General features: G+C 47.2%; 1 protein-coding gene across 4 annotated transcripts in view; it reads right to left on the bottom strand.

Moving 5' to 3' along the window:
• Positions 1–18623, bottom strand: part of PI4KA (phosphatidylinositol 4-kinase alpha) — a 138494-nt gene that overhangs the window by 77732 nt on the left and 42139 nt on the right. For all 4 annotated transcript variants that reach the window (XM_053587410.1, XM_053587407.1, XM_053587408.1 and 1 more), the window contains 9 exons: positions 17989–18180; positions 17298–17398; positions 16533–16662; positions 15426–15558; positions 13996–14091; positions 13467–13650; positions 11796–11899; positions 9201–9369; positions 5903–5953 (listed from right to left, as the gene is read on the bottom strand). In XM_053587410.1, the coding sequence (XP_053443385.1) occupies positions 5903–5953; positions 9201–9369; positions 11796–11899; positions 13467–13650; positions 13996–14091; positions 15426–15558; positions 16533–16662; positions 17298–17398; positions 17989–18180 (1160 nt within the window). The remainder of the gene's footprint in view (positions 1–5902; positions 5954–9200; positions 9370–11795; positions 11900–13466; positions 13651–13995; positions 14092–15425; positions 15559–16532; positions 16663–17297; positions 17399–17988; positions 18181–18623) is intronic.

Below are 18623 nucleotides of genomic sequence, written 5' to 3'. Positions count from 1 at the left end.
CACATCTTTGTGACTGGGAATTGTGCTGTAATAAACATTCTAGTAAACGTGTCTTTTCAAAAATGACTTCTTTTCCTTTGAGTAAATACTCAATAGAGGGATTGCTGGATCCAATGGTAGTCTACTTTTACTTTTTGGAGGCATCTCCTAAACTTTCCATAGAGATTGTACTAGTTTGCAGTCCCACAAACAGTGTGTAAGTGTTCTTTTCTTTCCACATCCATGCCAGCACCTGCTGTTTTGGGATGATTTTCTGATAAATGCCATTGTCACTAAAGTTAGGTGATACCTCATTGTGGTTTTGATTTGCATTTCCCTGAGGATTAGAGACACTGAGCATTCTTTTCATGTTTATTAGCCATAAGAGTTACCACTATCTTCTTTTGAAAAGATTCTGTTCATGTCTTTTACTAACCTTTTTTATGGGGTGGTTTGACTTTTTCTTGCTGATTTGCTTGAGTTCTTTGTAGATTCTGGTTATCAGCCCTTTGTCAGATGGATAGCATGCAAGTATTTTCTCCTATTCTGTAGGTTTTCTATTTGTTCTACTGATTATTTCCTGGGCTTTGCAGAAACTTTTTAATTTAATCATGGTCCATTTGTTAATTGTTGTTGCTGTTATTGCCTCTGAGGTCTTCCTCATAAATTCTTTGCCTAAGTTGATGACTAAGAGTTTTTCCAACAGTTTCTTCTAGAATTCTTATAGTTTCACATCTTAGGTATAAGTCTGTTATCCATCAGGAATTAATCTTTGCTGAGTGGTGACAGGTTCAGATCTCTCATTTCCCCTGCATGCCCCCTAACTGGACAGGGATTCTTTTCTTTTTGAATAGAATTCTTTGCCCGGTGGTATGTTAAGGGCTGCTGTATCAAAGATGAGATGGCAACATGAGGATGGCTTTGCATCTGGGTTTTCTGTTTTGATCCACAGGTCTATGTCTCTGTTCTTGTGCCGGGGCCATGTTGTTTTGCAGCATAGCTTGAAGTCTGGTAAACTGATGCCTCCTGGTTTGTCCTTTTTTGCTTAAGGTTGCTTTGGCTATTTGTGCTCCTTTCTAGTTCTAATTCTATGAAGCACAGAATTATTTTTGCTAGATTTGCAAAAAATGATGTTGGTGGCTCAAACGGCTAAAGCGCCAGCCACATACACCTGAGCTGGCGGGTTTAAATACAGCCCGGGCCCGCCAAACAATGACAACTGCAACCAAAAAATAGCCCGGCACTGTGGCAGGCACCTGTAGTACTAGCTACTTGGGAGGTGGAGGCAGGAGAATCGCTTGAGCCCAGGAGTTAGAGGTTGCTGTGAGTTGTGATGCCATAGCACTCTACCCAGGGCGAAAGCTTGACGCTCTGTCTCAAAAAAAAAGTTGGTACACTAACGGGAATTGCATTGAATCTGTAGATCACTATGGGTAGTACAGACATTTTAACAACGCTGATTCTGCCAATCAAGAGTATGATATATTTTTTCCACTGGTTTACATCCTCTGTGATTTTGTTCCTCAGTAACTCAAGAGTTTTCCCCGTAAAGGGTTTTACATCCTTGATTAAATATATTCCCAGGTATTTTATTTTCTTTCTTTCTTTTTTTTGTAGAGACAGAGTCTCACTGTACCGCCCTCGGATAGAGTGCTGTGGCGTCACACAGCTCACAGCAACCTTTAACTCTTGGGCTTACGCGATTCTCTTGCCTCAGCCTCCCGAGCAGCTGGGACTACAGGCGCCCGCCACAACGCCCGGCTATTTTTTTGTTGCAGTTTGGCCGGGGCTGGGTTTGAATCCGCCACCCTCGGCATATGGGGTCAGTGCCCTACTCACTGAGCCACAGGCGCTGCCCTTATTTTCTTTATTGTTACTGTGAGTCTTTATTGTTACTGAGTCTATGATTTGATTCTCAGCTTGACTGTTGGTACATAGTAGTGTTTTTCAACCTTTGTTATCTCATGGTACACTTGAACCTACAGTGAATCTCATGGCACGCTTAAATTATGTTGACAAAAATAGTAAAAAAGAATATACTTACTTGCTTTGAACTTTTCAAAAATAATTTAATTAATGATATTTAAAAATTTTCAAGGCAGGGAGGCGCCTGTGGCTTGAAGGAGTAGGACACCGGCTGCATATGCCTGAGGTGGTGGGTTCAAACCCAGCCCCAGCCAAAAACTGCAACAAAAAAAAAAAATAATTTTTTTTTTTTCGAGGCACACTTAAGATCCTCTCACAAAATATGGGTTGGAAATCACTGGTGTATAGAAATACTACTGATTTGTGTACACTGATTTTGTAACTTGAGACTCCACTAAATGTATTAATCAATTCTAGGAGTCTCTTGGCAGATCCTCTTTCAACTCTTTCTCCTTTATTGTTTTTTTTAAAGCGACGTCTCGCTAATGTAGTGATGTGAGCATAGCTCACTGAAGCCTCACTCCTGGACTCCAGTGTTCCTTCTGCCTCAGCCTTCGGAGTACAGGACTACAGGTGTGCACCACCATAATCAGCTAATTTTTAAAATTTTTTGTAGAGATGGAGTTACTGCACAAGCTGGTCTTGAACTCCTGGCCTCAAGTGATCCTACTGCTTTAGCCTCCCAAAGTGGCTGATTACAGGCATGGCCTCCCCCATCCTTAACATCTTAATTTGAAGGAGCATCTAGCCCCAGGCTGCCTAAGTGGGGGCCCTGGATAGGCTTCTCCCATTTAACTTCCTGACGTTACAGGCAAAATCTTGAGAATAATGTGCATTTCTTTCTTTCTTTTTTTTTTTCAGTTTTTGGCCGGGCCGGGCTTGAACCCACTACCTCTGGCATATGGGGTCAGCGCCCAACCCTTTGAGCCACAGGCGCTGCCCTCATTTCTTTCTTTTCTTCTTCTTTTTTTTTTTTTTTTGAGACATGAGTCTCTCTCCCCTTCGGTACGGTGCCCTGCAGCAACCTCAAATTCTTGGGCTCACGGAATCTTCTTGCCTCATCAGCCTCCCAAGTAGCTGGGACTACAGGAGCCTGCCACAATGTCCAGCTATTTTTAGAGATGGGGTCTCAATCTTGCTCAGCGTAGTCTTGACCTCTTGAGCTCAAGCAGTCCAACCACCTCGGCCTTCCAGAGTGGTAGGATTACAGGCGTGAGCCAACCAGCCTACTAATGTGCATTTCTATGGTGAGAGACTGCACAGCTTTCAAAAGGGTTGTCCATGACCTAAAAAATGTTAATCCACAAGCTTCACTTTACAGGGCACTGAGAGAATCAGTAACCTGTCCAAGGCCACAAAAAGTGACACATGTAAACTTGCTCTACAGGAAATACTGAATGATTCTTGAGCAGGAGGTGCACCTTATTAAATTACTACGTTATGAGAGTGGAATAAGCAGGTCTCTATGCATTAGGTAACTTTCAGAGTGAGATCATCAGAGTTAGGCAGGAAGCAGCCTCAGAGATCATGTGCCTCAGCCTCCCAGCCACTCCCTGAAGGTCACTGAGGAGTGAAGAGCTGCATTAGGAACAAATCCCAGGTTTCCTGCCCCCAAACAGCTGGCCTGTGCCATGCAACAAAGTAATTCAAGACACCAGGTGATCAGAGGTCTCAAACAAAGTCTTTCTTTTTTTTTTTTTAAAGTCTTTCTTTTTTAAAAGAAAAAAGTGTAAAACATTAGAAAACAAAAACAAAAACTTTGGAAATCAGTTTCTCCCGGAAGGTTCAAGGGGTGAACATCCATGAGCCCTGTGCTCTCTGTTGAGCAATAAAATCAAATATTTGTTTCCATCCCCATAATCTAACCATTAACTTTTATTAAAAAACACAATACTTATTCTACGCATGTAAAAGGTCACAACAAGGGAGTGTTAAAGTGAGTCCGTGCTGAACCATCACCGGCAACAGTCATGTCCACACGGACCACCCGGCAGCACAGAGAGGCTCAGGTGCATGCAGCACAGAGAGGCTCAGGTGCATGCAGCGCCACCTCCACACGGGACAAGTGTCCAACCTGGGCCCTCGCGACACTAAAACTCATGTGCTCCCAACCAATTTCACCAGTCACCATGGTCCCAAAGTGCAAAGTGCCCCAAAAGATTTCTTCTATGTGTCTGTTAAACTCTAAGTGACAATTGCTAAATGGGTCATAGAATTCTGTTGTTCAAAGATCATGGAATTCACTGATTTTAATGTCACCCAAGCACCCTGCCTTATAACCCTGAAATCTACTTTCCCATGGAGCCCGCCGACAGCTCGTCTCCCTCCCAGCAGGCCAAAAAGGTGCTTCAGCCTTCATGCTCCAGCCCACACAAAAGGCCCCTGGATACGGGCACATCTAAAACACAACTGTACACCAGTCAACATTAACTATAAAGTAGGAAAATTTGTGTTTAAAAAAATTAACCAATGGGGGTGTCCATGAAAAATACCACAGCAGTCAGTCCCAGCCATCCTGAAATTCTCAGAGGGATGTGAAAGAATACCTGAGCATAAGCAAGAAGGTGGCCTGGCTCCCAGGGGAACCTGCGAAGCCTCCAAGTCAGCAGCTATGATTCAGCACACTACAGACCAGCCCCCTTGTCCCTGTAAGCATGCCTGTCCTGATGCAGACCCCACTCCCCCTCCTGAATCAGGAGAGGCAGGAGAGAAAGACAGCGTATACGAAGGATGACGACCTAGTGAAATTATTTCATAAAATGCAAGATATGACGTTTTACTAAAGATAAGTAATAATAAACCAGGCAATTACTATTTCCCATCTGCCTTGGCCAGTCAAAACTGAACCCCATGAAGCCCCCAAGTGCAGATGACGATGACCACTAATAAGACGGGGGTGAGCATGGGACTGGCCCACTAAACTGGAGAGGGGCTTGTCCGTGTCCTTGATTTCACCTACCTCCATGCCCCTAGTTGTCCCAGCAGCTCTGCTGTTAGATTGTCCCCATTGGTGCAAAATGTGAAGGTGACACATGTAAGTACTCAAGACTCAAACTCCCGAGGGTGAGCTGAGGTGGGAAGGGTGAACCAGGAACTGCATTAAGTGGAAAGTAAATGCCCAAATGTGGGGTGTGAGGTGTAGGACTGACTGGCAGCTGTGAATGACGAAGAAAGAGAAAAACAACTTGTACATCTGGGGAAACAGATACAGGCAGAGACAGGACAAGATAGAAATGTGCTCTGCTATGGCAGTGACAGCGCAGGAGGCAGGGCCCATACCTATCATACCAGCAACTCCTCCCAGAGGAAACGGAGGGCTCCAAGGCCAGAGCTCCAAGGCCAGAGCACCAAGAAGAGGTCTCCAAGCCACTGTGCAGGAAGGAGTTGAGAAAGGGACTGAGGAAGGGGCCTGCCCAGCATTGGTCAGAGATATCAATGAGGGCAAAGGGTGTGAGACACAGAGGCATGTGGAATCAAGCCTGGGACCTCAGAGCCACACAGAAGGGACCAAGAAGGTTCAGGAACAGCACAAAGAAGGCAAGTGAAGGGTGTGGCCATGGTGGGTGCTGACACAGAAGAACTGGCAGTAGCTGAAGCAGCCACATCTTTAGAATCAATAAGGTCTCAAAACTGCCTTTTTCTTTGTTTTTGTAGAGACAGAATCTCACTTTATGGCCCTCGGTAGAGTGCCGTGGCCTCACACAGCTCACAGCAACCTCCAACTCCTGGGCTTAAGCGATTCTCTTGCCTCAGCCTCCCGAGTAGCTGGGACAACAGGCGCCCGCCACAACGCCCGGCTATTTTTTGGTTGCAGTTCAGCCGGGGCCGGGTTTGAACCCGCCACCCTCGGTATATGGGGCCGGCGCCTTACCGACTGAGCCACAAGCACCGCCCAAAACTGCCTTTTTCTAAAGAATCTTCTGTGTATCACTAGGGAGCAGTCGAAATATGAGCAGGGTTTCTGGAGTTTTAAACCATTCAATTAATGAACACTCACCACAGCTATTACAGGAATGAGTACTCCCAAGTTTCCCGCGCTGCTAGAAGCCTAGAAAAGAATAGAATTGACAAACATGTTTTTGTTTGTTTTTTTGTAGAGACAGAGTCTCACTTTACTGCCTTCAGTAGAGTGCCATGACGTCACAGGACTCACAGCAACCTCTAGCTCTTGGGCTTCCGCGATTCTCCTGCCTCAGCCTCCCGAGCAGCTGGGATTACAGACACCCACCACAACGCCCGGCTATTTTTTGGTTGCAGTTCAGCTGGGGCTGGGTTTGAACCCGCCACCCTCGGTATATGGGGCCGGCGCCCTACTCACTGAGCCACAGGGGCCACCCTTGTTTTTTTTTTTTAAATTCAAAAAAATAAGACATAAAATAGGGTTACATAAACCTGGAATTTCTTTCTTTCTTTTTTTGAGACAGTCTCACTTTGACATCCTGGTAGAGTGCCATGGCATCATAGCTCACAGCAACCTGAAACTCTTGGGCTCAAGTGATCCTCTCGCCTCAGCCTCCTAAGTAGTTGGGACTACAGGCGCCTGCCACAACGCCCAGCTATTTTTAGAGATGGGGTCTTACTCTTGCTCAGGCTGGTCTCGAACCTGTGAGCTCAAGTAATCTACCCACCTTGGCTTCCCAGAGTGCTAGAATAACAGGCGTGAACCATTGCGCTTTTCTTTTTTTATCTGAGACAGGGTCTCACTGTGTCGTCCTCCATAGAGTGCTGTAGCGTCACAGCTCACAGCAACCTCCAACTCTTGGGCTTAAGTGATTGTCTTGCCTCAGCCTCCATAGTAGCTGGGATTACAGGCACCTGCCACAACACCCGGCTATTTTTTGGTTGCAGTTGTCATTGCTGTTTAGCAGGCCAGGGCCAGGTTCGAACCCACCAACCTCGGTGAATGTGGCTGGCGCCCTACTCACTGAGCTACGGGTGCCAAACCTATAATTTCTTAATCTTAATAATGAGAGACATATAGAAAGAGATGCATAAAGATGCTCATCTAGCATTTGCTACTTAAATTTAAGCAAAAAATGGAAACGTCAAAAATAAATTATGAATACGTAATGGTTATATAAATCATGGCACATTTCAATACTTAATTAGACATGACACAGCTATTAAAAGTACAGCTTTATGACAAACATGTAGTCATCTGGGAAAGATAGATTCTTTATAAGTTGGGAAAATTGGAGGGGTTACCTAACAATAACTAAATAAAAAGTAAGTTCCCTGGCTAGACTCAAAAAAGCAGCTGATCTATAGTGCATGCTGATGGGTCAAGATTCTGGGAGCAGTGCCCAAGCACCCTCAATTTCTATTCTGTGTTTACAGTGTAACAGCAGCCGAGGGCCTTGCATGCCCAACTGTGCCAGATGCTATGCTAAATGCTTCAAAAGCACTAACTTCTGGGGAGATTCAGAGGGTCTCAGTGGCTTGTCAAGGCCATAGCTCTTCAGTAGCAAGGACAGAAGGCCAAGACAGTCTCCCTGGGCTGGGTCCAGAAGTGGTGACCCTCCTTGCTCCACTCTATGAAACTGACAATGGTGTCTTAGCTTAGTTTATAGACACAGTTGCCAGGGCACACGAGCCCTCCACCCTTGCACTTCTGGGCTTCCCTTATTCCAGAAGGTGCTATCTCAGGGGTAAAGTGTATTGGCTGCTGTAACTTGCTTATTCAGTGACTGGTTGATAAACAGGAATTACTCTGCAAGAACTGAATTCACAGTTTCTTCGTGGGGAGGGAGATGGAAAAGGGTTCCCCTACACTGCTTCTTTCCCATGGCACAATCCCCAGCTCTGAAAGAAGCACTGCATCTGAGAGTCTTGAGGCTCTGTAAAGGCGAGGCAAGGGCAGGCAGAGGGGAGAGGGTCCTGGGGTCTAAGAGGCACTGTTCCAGGCTCCGAGGTCCAATTTCTAGGGAAGAGAAGGCTCCTGACATACCCCTCAGAGAGACCACATCCTCTGCTTTCTTGGGTGCTCAGCACCTTCCTACATCATCAGCAACCGCCTCTTATCCTGATGCTTAAGACCCCCTGGGCTTGAGGGTCTCTCTTCTCTCCTCTGCATCAGGATGGGCCTAGCTGAGGTCACCCACATCAGGATCAGAGGGCCTGGCAGAGCAAAGGTCTTAGAATCCTTCTGTGTGCCAGCTACTCCCTCCTGGTCAAGACTTCCACAAGGAGGCTCCTTCATGCAGTTGTCAATTCAGATGTCACTTCCTCAGAGAGGCTTTCTTCACCAGCCTAAAGTGTCCCTCCTACTAAGCCACTGAGCACCTGCAACAGAGACTTTCTGGCCTGCAAAGTCTAAAATAGTTACAGTTCCACCTTTAAAGAAAAAGTGAGCTGACCCCAGACCTAGGACAGTACATGGATGGCACAGAGGAGGTAAACAATCACTGTATGGGGAAGAGAAGGAGAGAGGGTTAGCGGATGTGACAAGGGAAGTGGAGATCTGGGGGAGGGACTGGCACCCACATGACACGTTAAAGGGGCCATAAAGAGGTAAGAAGCCTCGCCTGCCTCAGCGGCCCTCACATGTATCTGGACATTCAAGACGTGATGTTTGTCTGTCCCTGGGGCCCTGTCTTCCTTGGACAGCCCAAGATTAGGTCAGATGTGGCCTTCTCCTGTTGTTACTGTATTCTGATGGTGGGTCCTTAAAGTCTTCCTAGGCCCAGCCACTGCCTCCAGCTTCATGAGGGAAGAGAGAGGGGAGACAGGGGCCTGGGGAACCTATGCTGAGCTGCCATCAAGTTTTTACCCTGGGCTGGGGGAGATGCCTGCCACTAGCTGGGACAATCCAGTGAGGAAGCTGCCCTCTCCCTGACCCCTGCCAGCATCTCTTAGGAAAAACCCATCCCCTTCTGACACTCTACCAAATGCATTTGAATCACTCAACAAAGAAAATACACACTCTGGGGTGGCGCCTGTGGCTCAGTGAGTAGGGTGCTGGCCCCATATGCTGAGGGTGGTGGGTTCAAACCCAGCCCTGGCCAAACTGCAACAAAAAATAGCCAGGTGTTGCAGTGGGCACCTGTAGTCCCACCTACTCCGGAGGCAGAGGCAAGAGAATCATCTAAGCCCAAGAGCTGGAGGTTGCTGTGAGCTGTGACACCACAGCACTCTACCAAGGGCAACAAAATGAGACTCTGTCTCTAAAAAAAAAAAAAGAAAGAAAGAAAGAAAGAAATACACACTCCAACCAAGATGGTACCTGGAGCCTCAGCCCTGGCCACCAGGAATAGACACATGGGCAGGGCAGGGGGCACAGCTGTCCCCCTTCCTACCTTTAAGGCTGGTCCCTTCTCACTGGCCCTCTCACTGGCTCGCTTCCCCTCCAGCCCCAGCTGCACAAACAACTCCAGCAGGTTCATGAGCAGCTCGTCGACCAGGTGCTCATCCTGGATGTTGGCTGCAATGTTGGCCAGGGCATTAATCACCGCCAGGGAGCAGTGCCTGAGGGGGAAGGAGAGAAATAACACTGCCAGGCCCAGCCTACCTCATACACTGCTTTCAGCATCTGTCAACAAAACAACTCTTAAGAGGCGAGAAACATGCCATCCTCATGACGGAAACCTTCCCTTCTGAGATGCAAAAAGGACATCCAGGGGCTATTTAATTTCCTGGAATCGCCACTCCTGGGGACCTGTGACAGTCTCAGGACACTTCCCTGGTCAAAATTGGAAGTGCCCACGCCTAGGTGTGCCTGTTTGGACCCTGCTTTTTTCCACAAATCCCAGAGAACCTTAAAGCATCATTTACCACCCATGAAACTTACATCTCATGATCAGCTTCCCCCCAAAGACTCCCTCTACTCTGAAGGTGATGACAATATGAGTTCACATCAAATACTCAGAAAGTGTTCAAGGGTCCTGAACAACCTGCTTCAGGTTTGTGGCCAGCCCCACATAAGCCACAAATATGAAGATGACATTGTTCCTCATCTGGAAGCTGTGAACCAGTGAGGGAGACCAGGAAAGCCAGACACCCGCCAACTCCCAAGCTGCATAGCCCTAGGTGAGTTGTTTAACTCTCAAACCTCAGTTTTTGTTATTAATACAAAAGGATAATAATCTCGCTTAACAGGATTGCAGGAGGGGTTACACCATGTGAAACACTGAGCACAGTGTCTGGACTCTAGAAATCACAGAGCAAATGGCAGTTGCGACAAAAGGTACTCCCTTCATCATCAGTTAAAACACCTAGTAGGTCAAGGCAAACACAGCGCACAGATGCTTCCACATCACGGTGGGTAGCAATGAGAAAAGGCTTTGTGCAAGTGCCAAGTTGAGCCAGAGGTGAAGAACTGAAAGGATGGAGCACAGCAGTGGGCACTGCACACAGCAGGCAGCAGAGTCAGGCCATGACACACGGGGGTGGGGCGGGGACAGTGCCTGGGGCCAGGGGGCCCAGCAGCCATGTCAGAAGCAGGGAAGCAACGCAGACCCAGGGGTGTTCTGGTCTGCGTGTCCATTCTGTTGCAGAGACAAAGATGGAGGGAGGAAGGAGAGGTGAGCCTGGCCCCTTCCTCAATCTGGTCTCAGGCTGTGCTACCTGCCTGGGCTCACTACAGTGCCAGCAAGAAGGCAGGGGAGTGCTAACCAGGCCAAGAGTGCACACAGACTGAGTTTCAAACATGAGTTCTCGTTTACCCATAGAACTGGAGACAGAGGCTTGTCCGACACATAAGAAAACCAAGGCACAGAGTTCAGCACTTTCTGAGGCCATGCCGCCACGTCGTGTGGCTCCCAGCTGCACCCCTGCCCACTAAACTGACTTGGGGAGAATCTCAGAGTAAAAGCCTGAATTTAATAGTCAGAAGAGGAGCCATGTGACCGGAAGGGTAACGCCAATAAAGGGGACCTCTTATTCCCTCTGCCAACTTCTTGTCCTTATCTGACGTCACTTCTCCTCTTTTCTCTCTTCCACTGTGCTATCTCCCAAGGTTGATACACGTGTCCTTGTCCCCAGGTAAGGGACAGGAACAGACAGGAAACATCTCTCAATCTGTCAGGGGTATGGCCAGACTTTAACAGTTCAGTGATATAAAACACCTATCCCCTTGGGCTCTCTACATCCTCCTCTGAATCTAACCTGAAGGAAGAATCAAAGATGCTCACAGATGTGTAGCTCTTAGGTTGCCAATTCAGCACTTACCAGCAAAAAAGCTAAAAACTACTTAATACCCAAGCTAGGGAGTGGTACAGTGAGTCTCAGCACCACTAAAAATGGGATGGAGCACAGCCATTAATGGCAACATGCAGAGGAACATTTATGGTGCGGTCAATGTGTTACTGCGTATGGAAAGCAAGCGAGCTGGGTATGCAGCTTGGGCTTGGTCAGAAAGGAGGGGCAAGGGCTGGGACCACGTGCACTGAGATGCTCGGTGGTCAGCTCTGGGGGCTGTGTGTGGGTTTTCATTATCTACATTATATGTGCATTGGTTTGCAGCATATAGTGCTTCTGTAAGAAGATTTGATTTGAGTGACAAAGTCTCAGGTCAGGCGCAGTGGCTCACGCCTATAATCCTAGTCCCCTGGTAGGCCACAGTGGGAGGATCACTTCAGGCCAGAGGTTTGAGACAAGCCTGAGCAAGAATCAGACCCCATTTCTACAAAAAATAGAAAAACTAGCCGGGTGTTATAGGCACGTATAGTACCAGCTACTATATGTGCCTATAACAGTAAGGAGGCCATGGCAGTAAGATTGCTTCAGTTCGACCTTGCTGTAAAAGCAAGGCTTATGCCATGGCACTCTAGCCTGGACACCAAAGTGACACTGCCTCAGAAAAAAAAAAAAGAGAGAGACAAATTCCCAGACCTCACAATTTCAAAGGGAGTTAAATACTATAGTGATCAAAAAGGACAATGAGGTTCAGTTACCTGTAGCCGTGGTCCTTATAATCTTTGGTGGCTGAGTACACAACAGAGCTGGCCTTCACACTGATCTGCTGGAAGAGGTTCCACACTTCCTGGTAGATGTATTGCTGGAAGAGAGTGAGGAGCACGGTCACCATATCCCGAGTCCTCCACAAAGCCCCTCTCGGGACACAGGGAAGGCCCCCTCTGGTAGTCATTCAGAGGGAAAGCTCTGGAACCGTGGACCATAACAGCCCCCAAACCACCATGGTATCTACTGTTTTTTTTTTTTTTTTGCAACAAGAGTCTCACTCTGTCATCCCAGGTGGAGTACTGTGGCATCACAGCTCACAGCAACCTCAAACTCTTGGAGTTAAGCAATCCTCTTGCCTCAGCCTCCCAAGTAGCTGGGACTACAGGCACCTGCCACAATGCCTGCCTAATTTTTCTTTTCTTTCTTTTTTTTGCAGTTTTTGGCCAGGGCTGGGCTTGAACCTGCCACCTCTGGCATATGGGGCCAGCACCCTACTCCTTTGAGCCACAGGTGCTGCCCTTTCTTTTATTTTTTAACATTTTTTTTTTAGAGACAGAGTCTCACTTTATCACGCTTGGTAGAGTGCCATGACATCACAGCTCACAGCAACCTCCAACTCCTGGGTTTAGGTGATTCTCTTGCCTCAGCCTCCCGAGTAGCTGGGACTACAGGCGCCTGCCACAACGCCCAGCTCTTTTTTTTTTTTTTTGTAGAGACAGAGTCTCACTTTATGGCCCTCAGTAGAGTGCCATGGCCTCACACAGTTCACAGCAACCTCCAACTCCTGGGCTTAAGCGATTCTCTTGCCTCAGCCTCCAGAGTAGCTGGAACTACAGGCGCCCGCCACAACGCCCGGCTATTTTTTTTTTTTTGGTTGCAATTTGGCCGGGGCCGGGTTTGAACCCGCCACCCTCGGCATATGGGGCCGGTGCCTTACCAACTGAGCCACAGGCGCCGCCCTCTTTTCTTTTTTTTTTTTTTTTTAGTAGATACTGAGTCTTGTTCTTGTTCAGACTGGTCCGGAACTCATGAATGCAAGCAATCCACACACCTCACCCTCCTAAAGTGCTAGGATTCTAGGCATGATCCACTGCATCTGCCAAGGGCATCCATTTCTTTTCTTTTTCTTTCTTTTTTTTTTGAGACAGACTCTCAAGCTATCACCCTGGGTAGAGTGCCTGGCGTCACAGCTCACAGCAACCTCAAACTCTTGGGCTTAAGTGATTCTCTTGCCTCAGCCTCCCAAGTAGCTGGGACTACAGGCACCCGCCGCAACACCTGGCTATTTTTTGGTTGTAGTTGTCATTGTTGTTTGGCAGACCTGAGTTGGGTTAAAACCTGCCAGACCTGGTGTACATGGCTGGAGCCCTGGCCACTGAGCTACAGGCACCAAGCCAAGGGCATCCATTTCTAAAGCTTTAAACAAACCTCAAAGGGAAACAGCTTCAGTTCAATTTATGTTACTGATATTGACAAGAAATTAAACCTCTTTTTTTCCCAGGACTTACAGAACCTTATACTATTCTCATCAGAGAAAAGGTGCTCATCTGCAAGGCAAATTTATCTGTATTTTTACATCCCTTATAGTCAAAAGAGCTTAACGAGGCTTGCAGGGGCTAGATGGGCTTTCTGGCTGTGCCTCACCGCAGGGCCTTCCTTACATTTCCTGTGATAACCAGGCAGCCTAGCTGGTCGATGATGAGCACATCAAGAGGGGAGGGTGGCTGGCAGAATTTCTGTTGCAGGATCTGCAGAATTGGCTCCATGACCTTTGGAGTATCCCTCAGGGCCACTGCGATGTGTCCTAAGGCTCTGATTGTGTGGTCAGGAATCAAGTGAGCATCCCTACAGGAGGGAAGAACAGAAGCGTCCTATCGAGAGTCTGCTGGCATGCAGAGTTCAAATAAAACCTGGAGGTTATCATCTTCTAGACCTCAATTTTATCACAGCCTTAATGAAGTGTTCACCTAAAAATGACAGCATGGGATTTTAACCACCAGCAAAAAACACAAAAGCCCCAGGCCCAGGCTGGAGGACACAGATCTTCATCCCAACAGGGTGGCCTAGGGTGTACATGCCCAGAAAGGCTGCACCTGAAATCTAGTGACAAACCCAACGCAGGCCTACATTGTGGGACATGGAGACATTCCAAGCCTGCTGAGAATGGGATGGGGACTGGGACATACTTACTTGTCACTCTCCTGGGAGATGTAGAGCCGGTTGGAGAGGCTGGCCAGGAAGGCCTCCACAATCACGGGGTCCACTGTCAATCCGGCCTTCAGGCACCTGAGCAGCGAGGAAACACACATGGTATTAGGCATCAAAACAAAATTGTTTCCTAATTTTTCCTTTCCTGAGCAGCGAGGAAACACACATGGTATTAGGCATCAAAACAAAATTATTTCCTAATTTTTCCTTTCTTAGTCTAAACTCTTAGGACTACAGAGTTTAAAGAACTACCCAAATGTCTATCTCCCAGAAATCTAAGCACTGCCTCAGATCTTGCCCACTCAATAAATATCTCAGTTGGAAACAACTTCATTAATTTGCCCAGAACACTTTCCTTTGGAATGTCGTATTCATCCTAACTCTAATTTTAAATCTCTCGTACAGTTTCTTAGCAACTTCAGGTGCCTCTTCTGGTCAAGTTGGGAGAGCAAGAGTTCACATGGCAGGCGTCTAGGAAGTTAGAGGCCCCTGACTTAAAAGCTTCAGTAACTGTTTCCAAAGACAAATGGTCCGAAGATAGCTGAGAGAATATTACAAGCATACATCACGGTTGTCACAGTGAGGAGAAACGCTTATTACAGAAAGGGGGAAATTTAGAAAGCCCCTAAAAACATAAAGTCTTACACGGTGTCTCTGACTCTCCATGTCTGTTCAGCTCCTAAAGCATCATGGAGTCTGACAGATGGGGGACAAGTTCTGTTTTTTTTTTTGAAACAAAGTCTCACTGTCACCAGGGTATCATAGCTCACAGCAACCTCAAACTCCTGGGCTTAAGTGATTCTCTTGCCTCAGCCTCCCGAGTAGCTGGCTATTTTTGCAGACAGGTTCTCACTCTTGTTCAGGCTGGTCTCGAACCTATAAGCTCAGGCAATCTGCCCACCTTGGCCTCCCAGAGTGCCAGGATTACAGGTGTGAGTCACTGTGCCCTGCCTGACAAGTTATGTTCTTCATTTGGTGTCTGAGAGTGGGGAGTCAGAAGTCAGAGAGGGAGAGAGACATTTTCATGGAAATCAGAGTGCATTTGGCTCCCAAGTTGGGAGAGTAAGAGTTCACATGGCAGGAGTCTAGGAAGCCAGAGGCACCTGACTTAAAAACCTCTCATTTATATTAAATATTACACAGAAAAGGAAACACAGAAAACATGGGAACATGTTACACTGAGCTAATGAGTGATATACATCACAAATCTTCTCTAATAAGCATTTCTTATTATATTTATAATCAAAGAAAGGAAGAAAGTATTATTTTTTAAAAGCATGTAGTAATTCCTCTCTATAGATCATGTTTAGGTGTAGAATAATCAGAAACCAGTTATACAAGATACAAACATCTCTTATTTTACAATAAGCCTGCCCTCTACCTCCCTCTTGCCCCACATCCCCCCTTCCCACCTGCAGATGTTGTCAATGGCGATGTCCCGGAGCTGCTCATACATGGAAGGTTGGCTTTTCTTGCCCGACATGATGTTCAGGGTTGACTCAGAATGCTCATTGGTCACACTGATTTTTATATCATTACCAGCAACTAAATGTAAAAATTCAAATATGCACCTGGTTGAGCTTATTATTTTCCATTCCCTTCTTTGTAATTCAAAAAACCAAGATAATATGCTGATTGCTTTTGGCTTATAAAAGCAATCACTATAAGAACAATTGACTAAACATTTCAACAAAAGAGCCTGCGACAGAAAGGAATATGTTTAAATCAAAAGGAATGATATACAGGTTACAAATTGGAAATATGGAACACTTTGTAATCGATAACAACATGTAGGTTACAAATATGGAAAAATCAAAAATCTATCAATAAACCATTGCATTTCTCAATAAACAAAAAGCACTACAAGCACCCACAGAACTGCAGCTCTGAGGGTGAGGCAGTCCTATACCCAGGGTTATCTCACTAATATGCATGGAGCTGGTAAAGGCAGGTGACCAGCCTGAGAGCAGGGGCCTCAGAGACTGAGAGGGCTCTCCCTGCTACAAGGTCGGGTAAGGTATTTCAACCGCTGAGTTTGGGTTTTTTCATCTGAAGCAAGAAGATAAAAGTGGCCACCTTCACAGGACTGTGGGTAGGATGGTGACATTACATCAGGGCTCTAGGACACAGCAGTATTTACTCATCATTAATTACTGCTGCATTGTCGGTAGAAACATCATAATCTGCTCTCACGGGGGCAGTGGGAACTAGAGGAGGCTGTGCACACAAAGCTCCTGGCTGAGCATTCAGGGCATGCAGGAGTCACACTTTAGACTTCCCCAGTGAGAGAAGACTCCTAAAAGAAAATGAGACTACACGGGGCCGGCAGTGGTGGCAAGAACTGGATGGGAGAAGGTGGGGGAAGGAAAGGCATGGCACTGAGAGGGGGTGTGCAGAGAAAGACAGGACAGATGCCGCAGCAGAATGAGCCTAGGGACACTCACAAAACCGGCAGGGGGCTCATACACAGTCACGGGGCCCCTTTCTCAGGGCCTCAAGGCTACTCAGTCTATTATTACCTGTATGGTACTGACTGTGGTACTTGTAGAGTTTCACAAGAACCGGAGACGGGATGACCAGGAAGTCTCTCAAGGATGGTGTCACTGAGTGCACCACCACTGGGAACCTCTCACACAGGCGGCCCAAACCCTGCAACACACCATTGCCCAGCACAAGGCTTCAACACATGACCCTCCACACTTCAGATACCCAGGTTTAACCAAAAACTTCCAAGGTCTAAGCTCCCCGAGTCCACCTGCCCAGGAGACAGAAAGACAAAACAGAGGGATAGTGTTGACTCCCCTCCAATCTAAGGTGGATATATATCATTAACGGGTTCATTTCTTTTGGAAGCAAACTAAGGGGGAAAAGGTACAATAAAATGTTTTGTAAATGGCAGACGTGTGGGGTCAGTGGAATTTGTGACAAGGTTAGAGTCTCAGCAGAGCATAGCTAGCAGTGGGGACACTGGGAAGCAGCCCCTCTTGTGGTCCTAACACCTTTCACCTGCTGGCCTTGGACACAGCCCTGCAAAATCTGAGACAGCCTCACAACAAAGGAAGACGGAGGCCACCTGCAGAAAGCCTTGGCATCCTCAAGGGGCAGCCCATGCTCACTCCGGGAGGGACTGTCCACAGCAGACTCTAGTTAAAGCACCGAAAGATGACAGGACAACTCAGACAGCATAGCTCTGCTGCTGGAGTGCCCACCACAGCCTGAACACTAGGACAAGAGGGACACTCTGCTGACAGGATGTAAACCTCTCAGGTGTCAGGAAGACTAACCTGCAGACAGCAGATAAGCAAGGGCAAGTGAGCAATGATGACTTTGCTGGATGTCTTGGACTGTAGCTTCTCAGACAGCTTGATACAAAGATTTTCTGCACCTTAATTCAAATAAGAGGAGAGTACGAGTTATCAACAAAGTCCAATATTTATATATAACACTTATTCACTGAGTAAGCACAAAATTTAATTAAACCCCAGAGACCTACCTATTAACAGAGAGGCCATGCCACATGTGACTGCTCTCTTCTCTACTGGCCCTAAGCCCCCTCCCATCCCTGTGCTCCATCCTGCAGGAGAAAGCTTCCCATTCTGCTCCTGCCCTAGACAAACACCTCACACTTCAGCACTGAGCTCCTACATTGCTGCACAAAAGCCTAAAGACCCAGCAAGAAGCCTCAGGGAGAACACACAGGCCCCAGGGACATGGGCCTTCTCATTCTCCCAGGGCCAGCACTTGCCACACAGGACGGGCTATCACATGTCCAGGGCATGGCAGGGGCTGACGCTCAGCTCTGCATGTACCCAGGACATAGATACTCCTACTGCAACCGCCTGAGTTAACAGAGAAGTGCTCTAGAAGCTGTTTGGAGGAACTCTCAAAGAAAAAGACTCTGGGGCCTGGTGGAGCTCACAGAGGAGGTGGGGCAGTCTGCCTGCCTGAGGGGCCAGGCGGACACCTCAGGCTCACCCTGCTCGTCCTTCACAGCCCACACCATGAGGTCCACGCAGGCAGCATTTGCCTGGCAGCGCAGTTTGAGAGGACTCAGCTCACTGTGGACCCGGTCTGCATCATGCAGGATCTTCTGCAGCTCCCCCTGGCTTGTATTGAACTGCTCCAGCACAAAATCATGGATCTCTTTCACAAAGGAGGTTGGGAGGTCTGTGGGAAAGAGCAGAGGCATCATGGCTAAAAACAAAACTGAACAGCACAGGCAGCGGCTGACAACAGCTATAGTCTCTTTCCCTCCCTAATAAAACCCTCAGAATAGTAGCACTTGCTTCTGGCTACTGTGGTTCAAGAATATCCACTCAGAAGAACTTGGATAGAATGTGCAAAACTGTCCTTTGCACGCATACAAGCAGGCAATCAGAAAAAATGATAATTTGCCCAGAAAGTCAGAGCCACACTTGGTTTTAAACAGTCAATATACTAAAACCTGAACACACAAACTACCTGAACTGGAACGTCTCATCACTGGAGCCGGTTCCACTGACAGTAACAAAAACCTCAATGATGTTTATAAGGGAAAAAAGGCTGTCAGTTATTAGATAAGGGCAAACACTGGTTATAGCCCGAAGGAGAAAATTCTCTGGCTCTTCAAA

The sequence above is a fragment of the Nycticebus coucang genome, chromosome 4 (genome assembly GCF_027406575.1).
Source record: "Nycticebus coucang isolate mNycCou1 chromosome 4, mNycCou1.pri, whole genome shotgun sequence".
Classification (NCBI taxonomy): Eukaryota; Metazoa; Chordata; class Mammalia; order Primates; family Lorisidae; genus Nycticebus; species Nycticebus coucang.
The sequence above is the reverse complement of the archived record's forward strand: the minus strand, read 5'-3'. Positions and strand labels throughout refer to the sequence as shown.